General features: G+C 47.1%; 1 protein-coding gene across 1 annotated transcript in view; it reads left to right on the top strand.

Annotated features, from left to right (window-relative positions):
* LOC142463287 (ovochymase-2-like) overlaps positions 1–16,225 on the top strand; it is a 134,696-nt gene that overhangs the window by 44,246 nt on the left and 74,225 nt on the right. The window contains exons 11-12 of the mRNA XM_075565831.1: positions 4,430–4,615; positions 6,947–7,056. Of these exons, the coding sequence (XP_075421946.1) occupies positions 4,430–4,615; positions 6,947–7,056 (296 nt within the window). The remainder of the gene's footprint in view (positions 1–4,429; positions 4,616–6,946; positions 7,057–16,225) is intronic.

The following is a 16,225-nucleotide window of genomic DNA, read 5'->3' as shown; positions in this document are numbered from 1 at the left end:
TGGAGTGTTTGGGGCGAAAGCCAGATTGGAATTGGCTAGGGAAACTTGTCTTGGAATAGTAATCGCTTAATTTGGAGTGAACACATTTTTCCATGACTTTGGATAGTATTGGGTGAAGAGAGATTGGCTTGTAGTTTGAGACAGTGTTTTTGTCCCCACTTTTAAAGATTGGGACAATTCTTGCAGTTTTACAGGTCTTAGGGATATGGCCCTAAGACAAAATAGCGTTGATTAGGGAAGCAAGCGGTTTGGCAATGGCTGGGGCACCAAGACGTAGGAACTTAGATTGCAGTAGGTCAGGTCCACATTGGCTGCTTAGTTTTAATTTGAGGAGCGCTTGTGTAATCTCCTCTCCAGATACTGGGACAAATTGAAAATTGTGGGCAGTGTTGGCAGAGGGTGGGGCTATAGGAGTACTCCCATAATGAGGTTCATGTATGTAGTTTCACTAATAAGTTAGTTGCACACCCCACAATGTATTCATTGAATGCATTTGCAATGTCAGTGGGTTTTGCTGTAATAATATTACATGGTTGTTGATGGCTAGAAGGCTGGAAAATATTGTTGATAACCTTCCAGAAGTTAGCTGGATTTGATGTATTTTGGTGAAGATTGTCAGAGTTATATTGTGCTTTTGCGTGCCTTGTGTATATATTTCGCAGGCATCTGTAGTTATTAAGATCCTTGCTAGTGCCAGTTACTTTGTAGCTTTTCCACAACCCCTCCCTACGATGGTAGAGCGATATAAGGTCGGTTGTTACCAACGGAAGGTGGACCCCTGTACTCTTATTCTGCGTGGTGGAGCATGGGTATCACAGTGTTTTAAGAACTCGGATTGAAAATAGTCGAGTGCGGAATCGGGGTCGGGAATTAAGTCGATTCTGTATCAAGGGCAGCTAGTAACATCAGCCAGAAACTGTTGTGGGTTAAAGTTTCTAAATGTTCTAGTGAGGAGATCTTTGGGGCTTGATTGGGGTGATCTGATTTTCCTTAAACAGTATACAATTGCATGGTCACTGAAAATGTCAGGTAGGATGCAAGAGGATTGGATTCTGCTGGGTCTAGAGGAGAGAGAGAGAGAGAGTCCAGTCTAGGTTGTGAGATTTCAGGTTTGTCCATGTGGGTTGGGAAATTAGTTGCATTAGGTTAAATAACTTGAGTTGTATCTGGATTTTCTTGTTTTTACGGTTGAGCCAATTGTAGTTAAATACTCCAAGAACTAGCAGCACACTCTTCTCATTCAGAGAGGAAATTGAGCAAAGTTCCTGTAGGATGATATCAGACAGGGATTGTAGTGGGGCTTTAGGGGGTGGTAGATGCCAACAATATAAATGGGCTTAGAAAAGGGGGGGGGGGCAAATTTTGCCAACTAGGATTTTAAAAGAGGGTGAGCTTGGGGGTGAATTTAGGAGCGTAAATTATAAGGTGTCTGCAATATAAAAAAACACCCCTCCTCCTTCTTTCCTAGAAATGGTATGAGGTTCTTCTGTTTGAATGCAGCGTTAAGTTTTCGCCAAACATTGAGACCAGAAAGTTCTACCTATGATTTGTCTGTCCAGAGAACACTGTTCCAGATGTCTTGTAGATCATCTATGTGCTCTTTGGCGAACTTCAGATGGGCAGTAACATTCTTTTTAGAGAACATTGGTTTGCTCCTGGCTATCCTTCCATGAACACCGTTCTTCAGTCTATTTCTGATAGTTGAGTCAGGAACACTCACATTAGCCAGGGCGAGAGTGGACTGCAGACCCTTGGATGTTACGTTTGGTAGGTAGATTATGGTAGGACAACAGCTTCTCGGTAGAGTGACTGTGGTATTAAACTTCCCCCATTTTTAGACTGTCTGGCCGTGGATTGGTGGAGCCGCAAATCCTTTGAAATTATTTTGTAACCCTTTTTAGACTGATGAGCATCAATAACTGCTTTTCTGAGGTCCTCAGAGATTTCTTTTGAAAGTAGCATGATGTGTTTCCACACACCTGTATGGTGAAAACCAAACACACAAAGTTCCTGATCTTTAGATAGGGTAGGGCCTCCCAAACTCACACCTGAAGATCTACCTAATTATTTAAACACCTGGGTCTAATTATCCACTTTAATTTAGCTGATAAAATCAGGGTTTCACTTACTTTTGTACATACCCTGACTCTTAATTAATCATTGTTTATCTAATTCCTACATCATTTGTTTCAAAAGACAGGGAATTGGTCAATATAAACCTTATTGGATATTTAAGAAAAGATTGGTTTTGATTCAAGAAGGTTATTATAGAAAAACTATGGAATTTCCGTAATCATTGGGGTTTATAAACTTTTTCTCGCCACTGTATAAATTGTAATATTTCCCAGATATCTCAGGTTTGTTGACAGGTATCTCACCGTACAGTATGTTGTATAGATGAGTGTTTTTGGAGGTACATAGGCTAGTGGGCCCTCTAGTAAATAGGACTTTATAAGGGATCTGTCCGAATACCTAAGATTGCTGCTGACAGGAAGTGACCCCTCTCACCCTCACTGAAGCTACCGTGGACATCTTGCTTCCTGGCAATTCCTGCTCCTCACTTCCTGACGGGAAGTCAGCCTCTCTCAGGCCCTCATTGCCAGCAGCTGCTTCTGGCCTTTAAATAGCAGGCAGTTGTTCCTTGTCAGTGCTCTCCCTTGCCTTTGTTTTGCCTGTTGCCTGTCTTGACCTTGGAACTGAATCTGACCACCCGTTGCCTGCTGCCTGCCTCAACATCGAACCTGACTACCCTTTGCCTGCCACCTGCTCGACCTCAGAACCCGACATGAGTACCCTTGCCTGCGGTTTGCCTCGACCCCGGAACATACTTGATTACACCTGCATCCCAGGCCTCTGATCCCAGGCCAAGATCGGTGTATTACTCCCTACCTCTGCCCTGCGTGTCCGTATCCTGTATTGCAGTCAGCGACGTTACAGACTTTCTCTTACTCTCCCCCTCTCTCCTCCTTTATCCCCCCCCCATCTGTGTGTCCCTCCCCCAAAACTGATATTTTAGGGCACATTTGTTTCTGGCAAAATGTGTTTGACAAAAGTCTCTTAAAGTGGACAAAAATGTTGATATTTAATAAATGTGCTATTATTCTAAGCCCAGTGGAGTGTCGTTTGATCTTTTTCATCTTTGGCACTAATCTTCTCCTTGATTAGCGCAACGTGTACCTGTGACAAGATACCTGCTGTTATTGTGACTGCTTCTTTTTTCCATTGTGTTCAATATGTCCAATGAACATATTTGAATTTTCAAACTTTTTGCGAAACTCTGAGCGAAACTGGCAAAGGAAATATGAACACGTTCGAACATCTCTAATGAGTGCCCTTATAACTACAACAGTTCCAGCTGATAAAGCAGGCTGGTTTGTGCATTTCTATGTCATACTGTCAATAAGAGTGAAGTAGCCTTTACAGAATGGTTTGATCCCCATCCAGTCTGTTGTCATGGTGTTAGTTTCACCTGGAGATTAGAGTTGTGCTTCATTTGAAGATAATCCATTCAAATCCATTTGATGTATTTAGATTACTATGACCTTCTTAGATATCATTATCAAAGAGGAAAATGTTTTGTTTCCAATGTTCAAAATACAGATATTACTTAGGTAGTGAAAGGAATTATGCACAGAATTCGGTCGCTATTACAGGCATAATAAATCACAATAATTACTTGTATTATTAAATAGTTTCACATCTTATACACCAATATAAAAGTTATTTTAATTTATTACTAGTACAAGTGCTGCTAACATCATAATTATTTTCACCTAACTAGGGAGCCCTGCTGCATTTTACTGCATTTGCTTAGGAGTCACACATTTGATCAATAGGGTTAACTGTCTGAGTAGGTTGGCGAGAGGAGATAATTTGCTCAAATATATAAAACAGCAAAGAAGTGAGATTTTTTATAATGTAAATATGTATTTATTTATTTTTAAGTAATATTATTATTTATGTTGCTTCAACATTATTATTTATGTTGCTCCAACCACATGAGCTGTTTTTTTTACATAGATAATATATGACATTAAATAAAGAAGTATAATACAACTACTGGGATAAGCTCATCAAATACAAACGTAAACACTGAGTTAAGGGATTGCAGACTCCAAGGAGCTTACAGTTTAATGAACTAATACTGTATAATATACTCCGAAGCGGCCGGTCATACTGTTGTGGCACACTTCAGAGTATATTGAATCAGCCCCTAACTAGTGTGCCAGGAGAATTACCGAAATAGTAGGCCTACAGTATGTGCTAAGTATTGTAGTTCACAGAGCATGCTAATAGAGTAAGTGTGAGTACAGTGTATGTAAAAAGGCTAGTATAGCTGTGTCTTGGAGTATATTAATGTCATGTTTAGCAGAGCTGGCGTTCAAGCTGACCTTTCGTAATGTGTTTCCTTTATTTTCACTGTTTACAGGACCTTTCTGTGGAACTCTACTCCCACCAGCCATTACTACCAAGGGCCACCGCATCACACTCCGATTCCACAGCGATGTCTTTACAGAGGGGAAAGGGTTCCGAGCCTACTGGGGGACTGATCCTTTGGTGGCTCCTCCAACAGAAGCTCCACCACCCAACAACCCATGGGATAGCATTTCAATAGGTGAAGAGTTACATTCCTGGGGCTTTTACAAAATGGTACAGAGTAAGGTCTCTTAACGTAAATCTCATGCTTCAAAACACTATTTGTATCATTCTGTGGTGTGAGATTTGTGACATCAAATATAGTGGTACATTGAATCTCATTCTGTTTAACAAGATGGGATTTTTGTGACTTTTCTTAATGCAGACCACCAAACATAAATTTATGTAAAAGAAGAAATAAAGAGGCAGATTCTCTAAGCTCCGATAAGGAGTATTAAAGCTCAATCTCATGTTAACTGCCAGTGACGAAAGAAACTTCCTATAACATGGGATGGAGGTCTGATACTCCTTATCAGAGCTTAGTGACTAACAGCCATAGATTCATTTGAGGAACTACATTTCTGTTCCATTTGTTATCTGTTTTTATATACTTTTTTTTAACTTTTACACAGAAGTTGGGCACGTAGTTTACGTACTCTTTACATAAGTTTCATTGTTATTAACGCTATAGCAGGTTTTTTGAACATTGCACTGGCAGTGTATGCAGGAGTTTCCAGAAGAATTATCATTGCATGTCTGTCTCTTACCTCCCATGTATCAAGGCTCTTTGTTATAATTTTGACCTCTGCGCATCAACTTGTGATTTGTTGGAGTGTCCATAGGAGTAGGAACATCTACAGTATGATGCAGATATCAAACTGGGATACGTTATATTTTTATTTTGTGTCCTTCATTTTTTTTTTCTCCCTTCTCTGGGTTGAAAACTCGACTAACTCCACCATTCCTGATGTGACATAAATTCCTCTTGCTTAACAGGCTGCATCAAATGTATAGTGATAAAGAGGTGATAGGGGCGCTAATGTATAGCGCCACTTAGACAGTGATTCCCTGTGGCATATACCTAAAACATTTAAACAGTGGGGTATACAATCAAAGACTTTCAGTTTTGCAGCCGGAGATGAGAGAGGGTCCCAATCTCCATTGTGCAAAGTACGAAAGAGAGAAAAATTTCTGGAGCAGAAACTGAAGTCTGTGAACAGTATATAAAATTATATTGAGACCAAGATCTTCAAAACCAGAACATTTGAATAGATTTTTTTACTATACAATACTATATGGTCAAAAAAATTGCACTAATGTTCAGGTGCCTTATACATGTATTTTATTATGTTTATTTTAATAAATTGTTCTTTTTTTTAAATTCAAATGTGCTGGTTTTGATGATCTTGATCTCAATATAGTTTTATATACTGTACACAGACATCAGTTTATGCGCCAGAGATTTTTCTTTCGCATGAAATGTATGGAATTTAATTAACAGGTTTCTTATATTTTACGCAATCACAAGTGAAATTTTTTATCTGTACCAGGCGTTCACTGCCATTCACTGGAAAGGGTGTTTCCGCGAGATCAATGCTGTAATGCTATTGTAAGTGTCCCTAATATGGCTACTGTAGATTCACTAACGGTTGATAACGCTGAGTTAAAAATTTTCATTAAAAAAAATTATAATTGGCACAATTATTTGGCAGTAGCCCGATATCGCCAGGTATTGAAGTTTAGTGAATAGCATGTGAATAAGATATTCACTGTTAATTTCTCATTGTTGTACATTTGCATGCTAATTTGCATATGTCTATTAAAAATAACGCTGAAATATGGCCGCAGTAAAAAGATCATTACCACCACTTTAATATGGCTTTAGTTATTGGACGAAAAATAAACTTGGCAGTTCATACCGATAACACCAATATTTATCACTTTAATGAGTCCCCCTTGGGAGTCTCTTATTAAATCTGCTCTTAACCATCTTCCTCATGCCGATAAAAGATTTTAGACTCATTGAATTTCATTTCAATGGAACTGAACGCTTCTCCAGCTGGGGGTCCTCTGAAGTTGACTGTTTTAGGTGCTGGTGCACCCTCATGGAGAAAGCAACAGGTCTGCGATTATCGTCCAATAGGAAACCGCAACTTCCTATTGGTCTGCAAATCCTGCAAGATTTGGTGGCCATATTGTTTCCCAAGGGGTTACATTTAAACACACCGGTAGCTGTTTGGAACCCGGGGTGTCCCAGAAGATGAAAAAACTCAGTTTAGCTATGGAGGACCACCTTGTTTCAATGATTACATTTAAAAAAAATAAAAGAATTGTATAGGCAAATCCCTGCTTTAAGTGTAACAGTTGTCTAATGAGATTCTGTACTGCCTCAGCAGGATTCTTTTGCATGTGGATGGTTGGGAAACAAAACTGTGTTAATGAATAAAGATGCAAGTAGTTAGGAAGACAGAAAAGCTTGTGTTTAATTTCCTCTGTTCTTTTTTTAACACGAGCATTTCATTGCTTGCAGACTGGCCAGCCAAATGTGGACAGCCGACATATCCTCCCCAGATTAGCTCAAGAATTGTTAATGGTGAACCCGCTGCCCCTCACACCTGGCCGTGGCAAGTTTCCATGCAGGTAAAGGCATAAGCAGAGTGTAAGAGCACCACGAGTGTAAGTGTACAAGTGCTTGGCAGTGGTGAAACAGGTTGGCCCTTTTCGGACTCAGATTAACTGCATAACCCCGGGGACGGATTAACATTAATAGGAGTAGGCGTGTGACTGCACTGGAGAAAAATCATTTTTAATGGCCTAGACTAAGTGGATTCCACATCACTAAGTGTAATTACTTTCAGTCAGTTCATAAAGAGACTGATACTGTTAAACATTTTGAACAAGGTCATACACATTAAAAATAGAGACCTCTTTTGAGATTATTTATCACAGTATTTATCAAGTCATAAAAGCTTACCTGCAAAGACCCCATTACAAAAACACATCCAATATATATAATATATATAGCACTGTCCCGCCCCCCCCCCCCCCCCCTGGGAGATTACGCAGCCTATGCTACCTGTATGTGTGGTGCAATACCTGTTTGGATCAGGAGATCTTTAATTATGGAGGTCTTTCTCCCTGTACAAATAATAAAATATATGCTATAGATAAACATAAAACAGGAAAGAAATCCCTTTTGCATGCACTCGCAGTAATGTACAGTATTATGAATATTTGGTTTAATCCACATATGTAACACACATACTATAAACATACAAAATTAAAATGATGTACAGTAGCAGTAAATTAATTGCTATCCCTATTATATGAGATATGAAGATATGAAGTGGGGTCCACTGGAGATGACCTCCTTATTTGTAGATCAAATTGACCAGTAGTATATACTTATTTAGGTCTAGCAACTCCCACACCATTGGTGCATGTAGACATGCTGTTTTGTTTCTTTTATATGTAACGGGTTTTCTGGCCCGGCCTGACCCACCCAATCTCACATTGGCCCCAGTGGTCTAACCGGCCCCCATTACAGTGTGATAGTGTCTGGTGGTGCACCTGTTGGCTACAGGACTCCTGAGTCTCCCGCATGATGGTGTGTGGGGAGGACCCGTCCAGACAGGCAGCTGAGGTAGTGTTTTGAGTCCTACCTAGTTCCAGTGCAGCGCCTCCACCTCATCAGGGTCCCTTCGGTCACTTGGGGATGGTCCTGGCGAGGAACTCCTCTGTGGTGCTCCTCTCTGTACATTCACTCCACACATGTACACGAGAGGGTTTGTGATTAAGAGCATCTTTATTGGTTGATGTGGGCTAGCTGCCCCTCGCAGTACTTCCTCTAGCCACTCATATCAGTCAGTGCTTCCCTTTAAAAGGTGTAATTCTCCTTTAATTGGGATTCCCTATCCCAGCCGGGATGTCTTTACCCTGTGCCAGGTCCCTGGACACAGTCTTCCTACTCAGCTACTATAACATAACTCTTCTCAGAACCACGCAGGACACAGAACTAACTTTTAGACACAGTGCTGTGCCTTATGTACATTCTGGAAACTGACACACCTCTGACATCACTAACCATGGAGTCAGAGCCTATGACCACTCCCATCCATACACAGGGCACCCCACCAGGGTGTGAGGGCAAACCTCCATAATTACTGCTGGCATGCCCACAACTTACTAGGCCTTACTGTCAGCAGGAGAGATGACTGTAGCCATTTTACATGACCGCTACATTCTCCCCCTGGTGAATCCCATCGACCTCGCTGGGACCTAAATTTAAATACTTTCTTCCAGGAAGCACTGTAACACATAACACATTATTGTTAACATCACAGATTGTACATTATACAAAAAAAATGACCACAGTGACATCTCGCCAAGCCCGCCCCGACCAGCAGCCACGAGCCCGCAAAATGCCTTAGTACCCCCTAATAATAGTGACTCGGGTCAGGTTTTCTAACCTCTCTACCACCCATGTCCAGGACCGTGACATGATAGTGACTAGGCAGTCCCCTCTCGGGCCTATAGGTCACCCTGTGTTTGTGTATATTCCTCCCTATACTCCACACTCGCATCAGGTGATCTATTCTGTCCTCTGCCCTCCTTCCAGTAACTTCACTCCCCTTATTGACTAGGTACATCTCGATGGTTTCCCTAAGCCACTTTTCCCTGTTCTCTTCTATCTCCTCCATGAGGGGTTCAGGGACATAAGGGTACTCCAACCCGTGGGAAGACTTATATCGAGCCATTATTGCCCGTTCCGCTCTACTGATCCTAATTAGGTCAGCCCTACCTGCCCTCCCAGGTAGCACCCATGATAGGGGTTCGTCAGGATCCACAGGATCGGACAGTGTGTCGGGACCCATGGGCTCTATCTCCCTGTGCTCAAGCTTATACCACCGTTCCTGCAGCTCCCTATCTCGCTGTTCAGGGGTGAATTCTCCCTTGGCCCACCAAAAATCAACTACATCCTCCCTTCGGATAAGGAATCGCGTACGATCCATCCAGGCCACATAACCTTCAAAGAGCGGGGCCCACCAACGGTGTTCCTTGAACCTGTGTGAATCCCCTGAGTCACTCTCTTCCGCATCCCCCCATGAGAATACCCCCGATGTCCGTGCCGACCGTGGTACGGACCACCGTGATGATCCCAAGGCCTTGTCCTCTGTTTTATTGGTCGCAGGAGGCAACCACCGGCCTACCGCGGCCTTACCTAATTCTCCCCCTCCCCGAGAATTGCCCTCCGTAGCGCAACTGCGCTGTCTCTCCCCAGTCCTTCTCTCCTCCCCCCCCCCAAAGGTATGTCCACAAGTTCCAGGCTAGGCGGGGACCCCGGGGAACAGGTGATGGGGGCAGGGGTTTTACCTAGGGTGTGGGGTTGGGCATAAGGGCAAGATGGGATACGCCACGGGACTACGACCCGTTCCCGGCTGTCCATGGACTGATCCAAGGAGGATAGCTCACCCTCATCCGTCTGCGGTTCTCCCATCCAGCTCTTGGGCCCTTGAGGTGATCGGGGACCTTCACCCGATCGCCGAAGCGTCGCTGCATCCTTCCCGTCTGTTCCGCCGTCGCCACCGGAAATGATGTCCTCTCCGGAACCGGAAGCGCCGCCATCTTAAGTTGGACCCCCATACAGGATCTCTTCCTCGATGACGACATCCGGAAGCTCCGCCGTCGTCTCCACCGGAAGTGGTATCTTCTCCGCACGTGCGTCTTGGGCCTGGCACGGCCTTGTTTCCGCTACACCGTCTACCGGAGCAAGGTAAGTAAGTGGCTTTCTCTTACCATTCCGCAGGGGTGTAGGCGTCTCTCGCCCGTCGCTGCCAGATCCTGGGGCGGAGGGACTCCGTCTGTCGGCTCGCCGATCTGCGGGGGACGCCCTGCTTTCCAGGCTGCTACTCACGCTACGGGGTGTCGTCCTCCCCGGTTCTGTCCTGGGCCTCGATTTCACCTCCGCTAGCTCACGGAGATCCTCATCCGAGTAGTCCCCCTTCCCCGACTTAGGGGTCACAGATCGGGGTGATAGTCTTTTTTTAGTGCGGTCGGGGGGTGACCCGACCGTCTCGGTTGCTGCTGACCCAGCCGATTTAATCGACTCCAGTCCCCTTTCTCCGGGACTTGCACGATTGATCCACAGTGCACCAGGGGACTCGGCGGAGCGCCTAGCCGTATCCCCCGGGGGGTCAGCAGATTGGATCGGAATGAACGTGGGCATTGGCCATAAGTATAATGTCCCGCATTGTGGGCAGCGTGCCGCTGTGTTAACAATGCCTCCGGGCAGCCCGCATTGAAGGCAGAGCCCGACCACCGTCTCGGTGTTGGCCACCCTGACTACCAGTACCCCGCCGGGTACCGAGTAGGGCTGGGTGGAGACCATAGTGCCCACAGTGGAGGAGCAGGCCATTCTTTTAGTAGGGACCACTTTCAGTATGGGTCTCTCCAGGTCAGTGGTTCCTCGCAACTGACCGGTAGAAGCTTCTGAGCCAGCCACTTCCTGCTTCGGCTCCTCCTTCCACTGGCATAGCTGGAACCCGCCCCCAGGGTTGCAAGTATGGGCGGATCCCACAGGGGAATAGCATGCCCCTTAATTAAAGCCGCGCGTTTCTCAGTCCTGGTGGGCGCGGTCTGCGTTTTCGCGCCAATTTCCTCATCAGAGTGGGATTCTTGGCCCGCGGCTAGTTCCCGCCTTCTCCTGGCAGCTGCTTTTCGTGCAAAATATCCCTCCTTTTTGCACGTTACCTCCGCGGCCGGAACTACTTCTTGTAGTGGCGCCGTCTGGATATCAGTCCCTGGGCCCAGTGGGGAAGGCCTGTGCATAGCGGGTGTAATGGTCCGTGATGATCAGCACATTACCGATTCCTCGACTATCAGATTCGATACACAGGAAGTCCATACACACCAGGTCCATTGGACCAGAACTCTTCAGATGGGCCATGGGAGCTGCTCGGGTAGGCAACGTCTTGCGTTGAACGCACCGGGAACAACGGCGGCAGTGTTGTTCCACCGCTTCCCGCATCTTGGGCCAGAAAAACCGGTCTCGGACTAGCCCAAAAGTCTTCTCTACACCGAGATGCCCGTGTTCATCGTGTAGAGACTTCAACACCATATATCTCAAGTTTTGGGGTAGAACTAGTTGTCGCCTATCAGGGTGGTTATGATATTGGACTACCCTATAGAGCAAACAATTATCTATCTCGAACTTGTCCACCTCACGCATGAGTAACGCGACCAGATCTCGGGGAGCACTCTTCAATAGAGCGGGGTTCTTTCGCTGAACGGCTTGTCGAATTATGCTGATCACGGGATCTCTTAATTGATAGTCCACTAAGTCTTTCCATCTTATGACTTTGTCCTGGGTTATGTTCATCCCTGCGGGGTCGCAGTAGGCAGCAAGGATCGCCTGCGACTGGCACCCTAATGAATCAGCAACTCTTAGTTCAGAGAAAGCGACCTGATCATTGATGACGGCCGCTATACTACACATTGCTCGCATCCCAGGTCCAGGGATCTCTTCCCATTCATCATCGTCAGGGGTAGCACTCAATCCTGGTCGTCGTGATAGAGCATCGGCCCCAATGTTCAGAGGCCCTGGCTTGTACTTCAGGGAGAATCGGTAGTTACATAGTGTCGCCAGCCATCGGTGTCCGGCTGCATCCAATTTGGCGGAAGTATTGATGTACGTGAGGGGATTGTTATCGGTCCTTACCTCAAACGTAACACCATAGAGGTAATCATGAAGTTTCTCCGTGATCGCCCATTTGAGAGCCAGGAACTCTAACTTGTGCACCGGATATTTCTGCTCACTGGGTGTCAGACTGTGGCTGATGTAGGCTACAGGCCGAAGACCCTCGGGGTGCTTCTGATGATGGTTGTTCTGGGTCAGCATATGCAAGCACTGGTGCTTCAGTCAGGCTTTTCTTCAAGTTCAGGAAGGCCCGTTCACACTCAGGCGTCCACTTATCGCCAAACGGTTGACGGGCCGACGTGGCCTTTCTCCCAGTATCTTCAGGGTATATCTTCAGCAAATTGTTCAAGGGTTTAGCTCGACTAGAGTACCCTTCCACGAACCGACGGTAATACCCACAGAAACCGAGGAAGGATCGCAGTTCCGCGACATTATCGGGACGCGGCCAGTTCACCACCGCTTCTACTTTGGCCGGATCAGTAGCAATCCCCTGGGCAGACACGATGTGTCCCACGTAGGTCACTGAGGTGTGGCAAAACCTACACTTGTCGAGTGATAGCTTCAATCCTTCTTGGCCAAGACGATCTATCACCTTCAGCAGCCTCTCCTCGTGTTCTTCTAAGGTCTTCCCAAAGACAATGATATCGTCCAGGTAAACCAGACACTCCCGAGGGTTCATGTCCCCTATTGTCTTTTCCATCAACCGCTGGAAGGTAGCAGGGGCTCCACATATACCTTGGGGCATACGCGTGAACTGGTAGAAGCCCAGAGGACAGACGAAGGCAGTCTTTTCCTGATCCTCTTCACTCATGGGTACCTGGTAGTACCCAGATCGCAAATCGAGCACACTAAACCATTGGCTCCCGTTCAGAGCATTCAGGATCTCTTCAATACGAGGGAGATTGTATTGGTCAGGTACCGTACGATTATTCAGAGTTTGATAATCGACGCACAATCTTACAGATCCATTCTTCTTCCTTACTACCACTATGGGTGATGCATAAGGACTCCGCGACTCCGTCAGTATTCCAGCGGTCTTCATCTCCTCCAGGACATCCCTTACATCGTCCACATCCCTGGGGGCGATACGACGAGAGCGTTCACGGAACGGAGTGGCGTCACTCAGCCTAATAGTGTGTTGGGCGCTGCGACTGCGGCCCACATCCATCTCGCTGGTAGAAAATACTGCTTTTCTTTCCTTCAGCTTGGCTGTCAGTCGATCCTTCCACTCTGTGGGCAGGGTCGAATCTCCGAAGTTGAAGTCCAGGTCGACTAACCGCTCACCTACTGCAGCGGCGTTCACCTGGGGCGCGGTTTCTACCGGGCTGACGGGATATATACTGCCCAGACTTTGTCCTACATCGATGTCCATTGGAAATGGAGAGATGTTTTGGATATACACATGGGTTCGGAGAGGAACTCGGGTCGTCCACTCTCTTACTTCAGGTATTACCCCATACCCTCTCTGGATCACTTCCTCAGGGTCACTCTCCAGAGAGAACAGATGATCGGTCTCCTCCCGATCCGGATAACAGCACCAGACGGCCAGGCGTTTCACTCCCCCTGGTGAAATGGTCGTCAGTCCGCGTTGACGATTGTAGAGGTCCCCGTGACGCTCTAGGGCATATACTCGGTTGCACTCCTCTCTCAGTACAGGATCCAGGCGTGTATTGGCCATTGGCAATTCATTAGTCTCCTTCAGGTAGGCTCTGATTACAGCTCGTACTATATCCGTATTTGTCCCCAGGATGACCGGGTACTGACACTGTCCTTGAGGCTTTGGGCACACCATTGCCTCCACATTCATGGGATGTTTCTTGCCGGTATTCAATTGAAGTATCTCCAGTTGAACGCTCACAATCCCATCGATAGGGTAATCCTCGTTGCTCAACCCCCTCACCTTCATATGTTCCGCCGACCGCAGGGGACAATGCTTCAGGTGCTGGTCGTAGAAGTGCCGGTATATTATGGTCACTTGAGACCCGGTGTCCAATAGAGCAGCAGCATAGACTCCCTCTACTACCACACGTACGATGGCCGAAGGGCCCACCTGACAGTAACCATCTCCCCCTGGAGTTCCTTCGCCTGGGCTCAGATCAGGAGGGGCTTCGGAAGGCGTGGGGGTGGCCTCGGTGGTTTTGGCTTCTGAGGTCTGCCTCTGACAGATCATAGCCCTGGCCGAGCTTCCTTTACGGGGCGTTTCCTTTTCTTGGGTGACTCCATTAGGGCACTCTCTAGAGAAATGGCCTTTCTGTCCACAGGTATAGCAGACGACGTCTTTGAGGTCCAGTCGTCTTGGGTAAGTGGGGGAGGATCTCCCCGAAGCCCGCCCTTTCGTTGAGGGCGACTTGGGTGGCGCATCTTCCTCTTTGACAGGTGTCTTGGTCCGGCGAGCGGAGGCTCCCGGGGTGTCACTGGCCGGAGGATCTCTGACCTTGGTGCCTGCATGCAGCTTGGTATAGGCCTCATGCCCTTTTACGATTCCCAGAATGTCCATGAAGGTAGGGGGAGGTCCCTCCTTTAGTGAGCACCTGATCATGATCACGATGTGATGAGTGGGGATGGCCCCTCGGAGGAACTGCTTGCGCCGATATTCGTCCATTTCTGAAGATAGGATGAGGCCGCAAGTTCGCAATTTCCACAGGACCAGCTGGATGCGTTGCAGGAAGTCGGACAGGTCTTCCTTCTCCTTCTGTCGGAGAGCGTAATATTTGAACCATAGCTCACTCTCCTCTTCCTCTTTGCCATAGATCTGGACTAACAAGTCTACCATCTGATGAGCAGAGAGATCAGGGTCTTGGTCACGCTGTGCACTGACCATGGTGGCCACTGGGGGTCGTAGGCTTTCCAGGATTCTCTGCTGTCTGACCGTTTCAGAGCAGGGCCATTCGTCGATCACCTTGAGGGTGTGCTCCTTCCAAGAATCGATACTTTCTTCGCCTGTGGGGACAGGAACCGTTCCTGAGAACGCCTTCAATTTCCAATAATTTTGGGCTTGGGCGGACGTAGTTATCGCTTCCACAAGCTGCGGGAATGTCACTCCTAGCAGGGAGCCGTCATTGTCGGAGCCACTGGCTATCGCTGCTCGCTGCCTGTTAGGGGTTGGGGTAGAACTGTTCACGGACCGGTTAGTAACCGGTGATGTTGGCGGACTACCGGCCCAGCTGGTGGCCCCTTGCCTAGCATCTGAAGAGAAGGTCACTCTGGGTAGGGATATATCTGATCGGATGGGTGTACTGGCGGCCATATCTCTGTCATCCCAACCCTCATGTCTGGGGAGGGAAGTGACGTGACTGGAAACAGTTCCCGGGTAAATTAGAGGGCACCCTTGCGGCAAAGTCTCTGGTAGATACACTACTCGTGGGCCTCTATCAGGAAGTATAGCTTGTTCAGTGGCAGCAATAGGGTGTTCTCTTGCCAGTCAATGTTATAGTGCTTGCTGATGAGGCGGGCGCCCGCCAGACCAGGTAATGTCCTTACTGCGCTGCAGACAGTAAACATGGAGACATCAGCAGGCACCCCGTCTACGGCGACCACGTGTCGCAGAAGCTCTCCTAGCTTTTCGGCCCAGTCGGCCACTTATTTGGGCGTGAGCGCAGACATGCTGACTGACAGGGTAACGGTAACTACAAAGTGGGGCACCCCAGGACTATCTCAGCAGCGCCTCCAAATGTAACGGGTTTTCTGGCCCGGCCTGACCCACCCAATCTCACATTGGCCCCAGTGGTCTAACCGGCCCCCATTACAGTGTGATAGTGTCTGGTGGTGCACCTGTTGGCTACAGGACTCCTGAGTCTCCCGCATGATGGTGTGTGGGGAGGACCCGTCCAGACAGGCAGCTGAGGTAGTGTTTTGAGTCCTACCTAGTTCCAGTGCAGCGCCTCCACCTCATCAGGGTCCCTTCGGTCACTTGGGGATGGTCCTGGCGAGGAACTCCTCTGTGGTGCTCCTCTCTGTACATTCACTCCACACATGTACACGAGAGGGTTTGTGATTAAGAGCATCTTTATTGGTTGATGTGGGCTAGCTGCCCCTCGCAGTACTTCCTCTAGCCACTCATATCAGTCAGTGCTTCCCTTTAAAAGGTGTAATTCTCCTTTAATTGGGATCCCC

The sequence above is a fragment of the Ascaphus truei genome, chromosome 1 (assembly GCF_040206685.1).
Source record: "Ascaphus truei isolate aAscTru1 chromosome 1, aAscTru1.hap1, whole genome shotgun sequence".
NCBI classification, from domain to species: Eukaryota; Metazoa; Chordata; class Amphibia; order Anura; family Ascaphidae; genus Ascaphus; species Ascaphus truei.
This window is presented reverse-complemented; position numbering and strand designations above follow the sequence as displayed.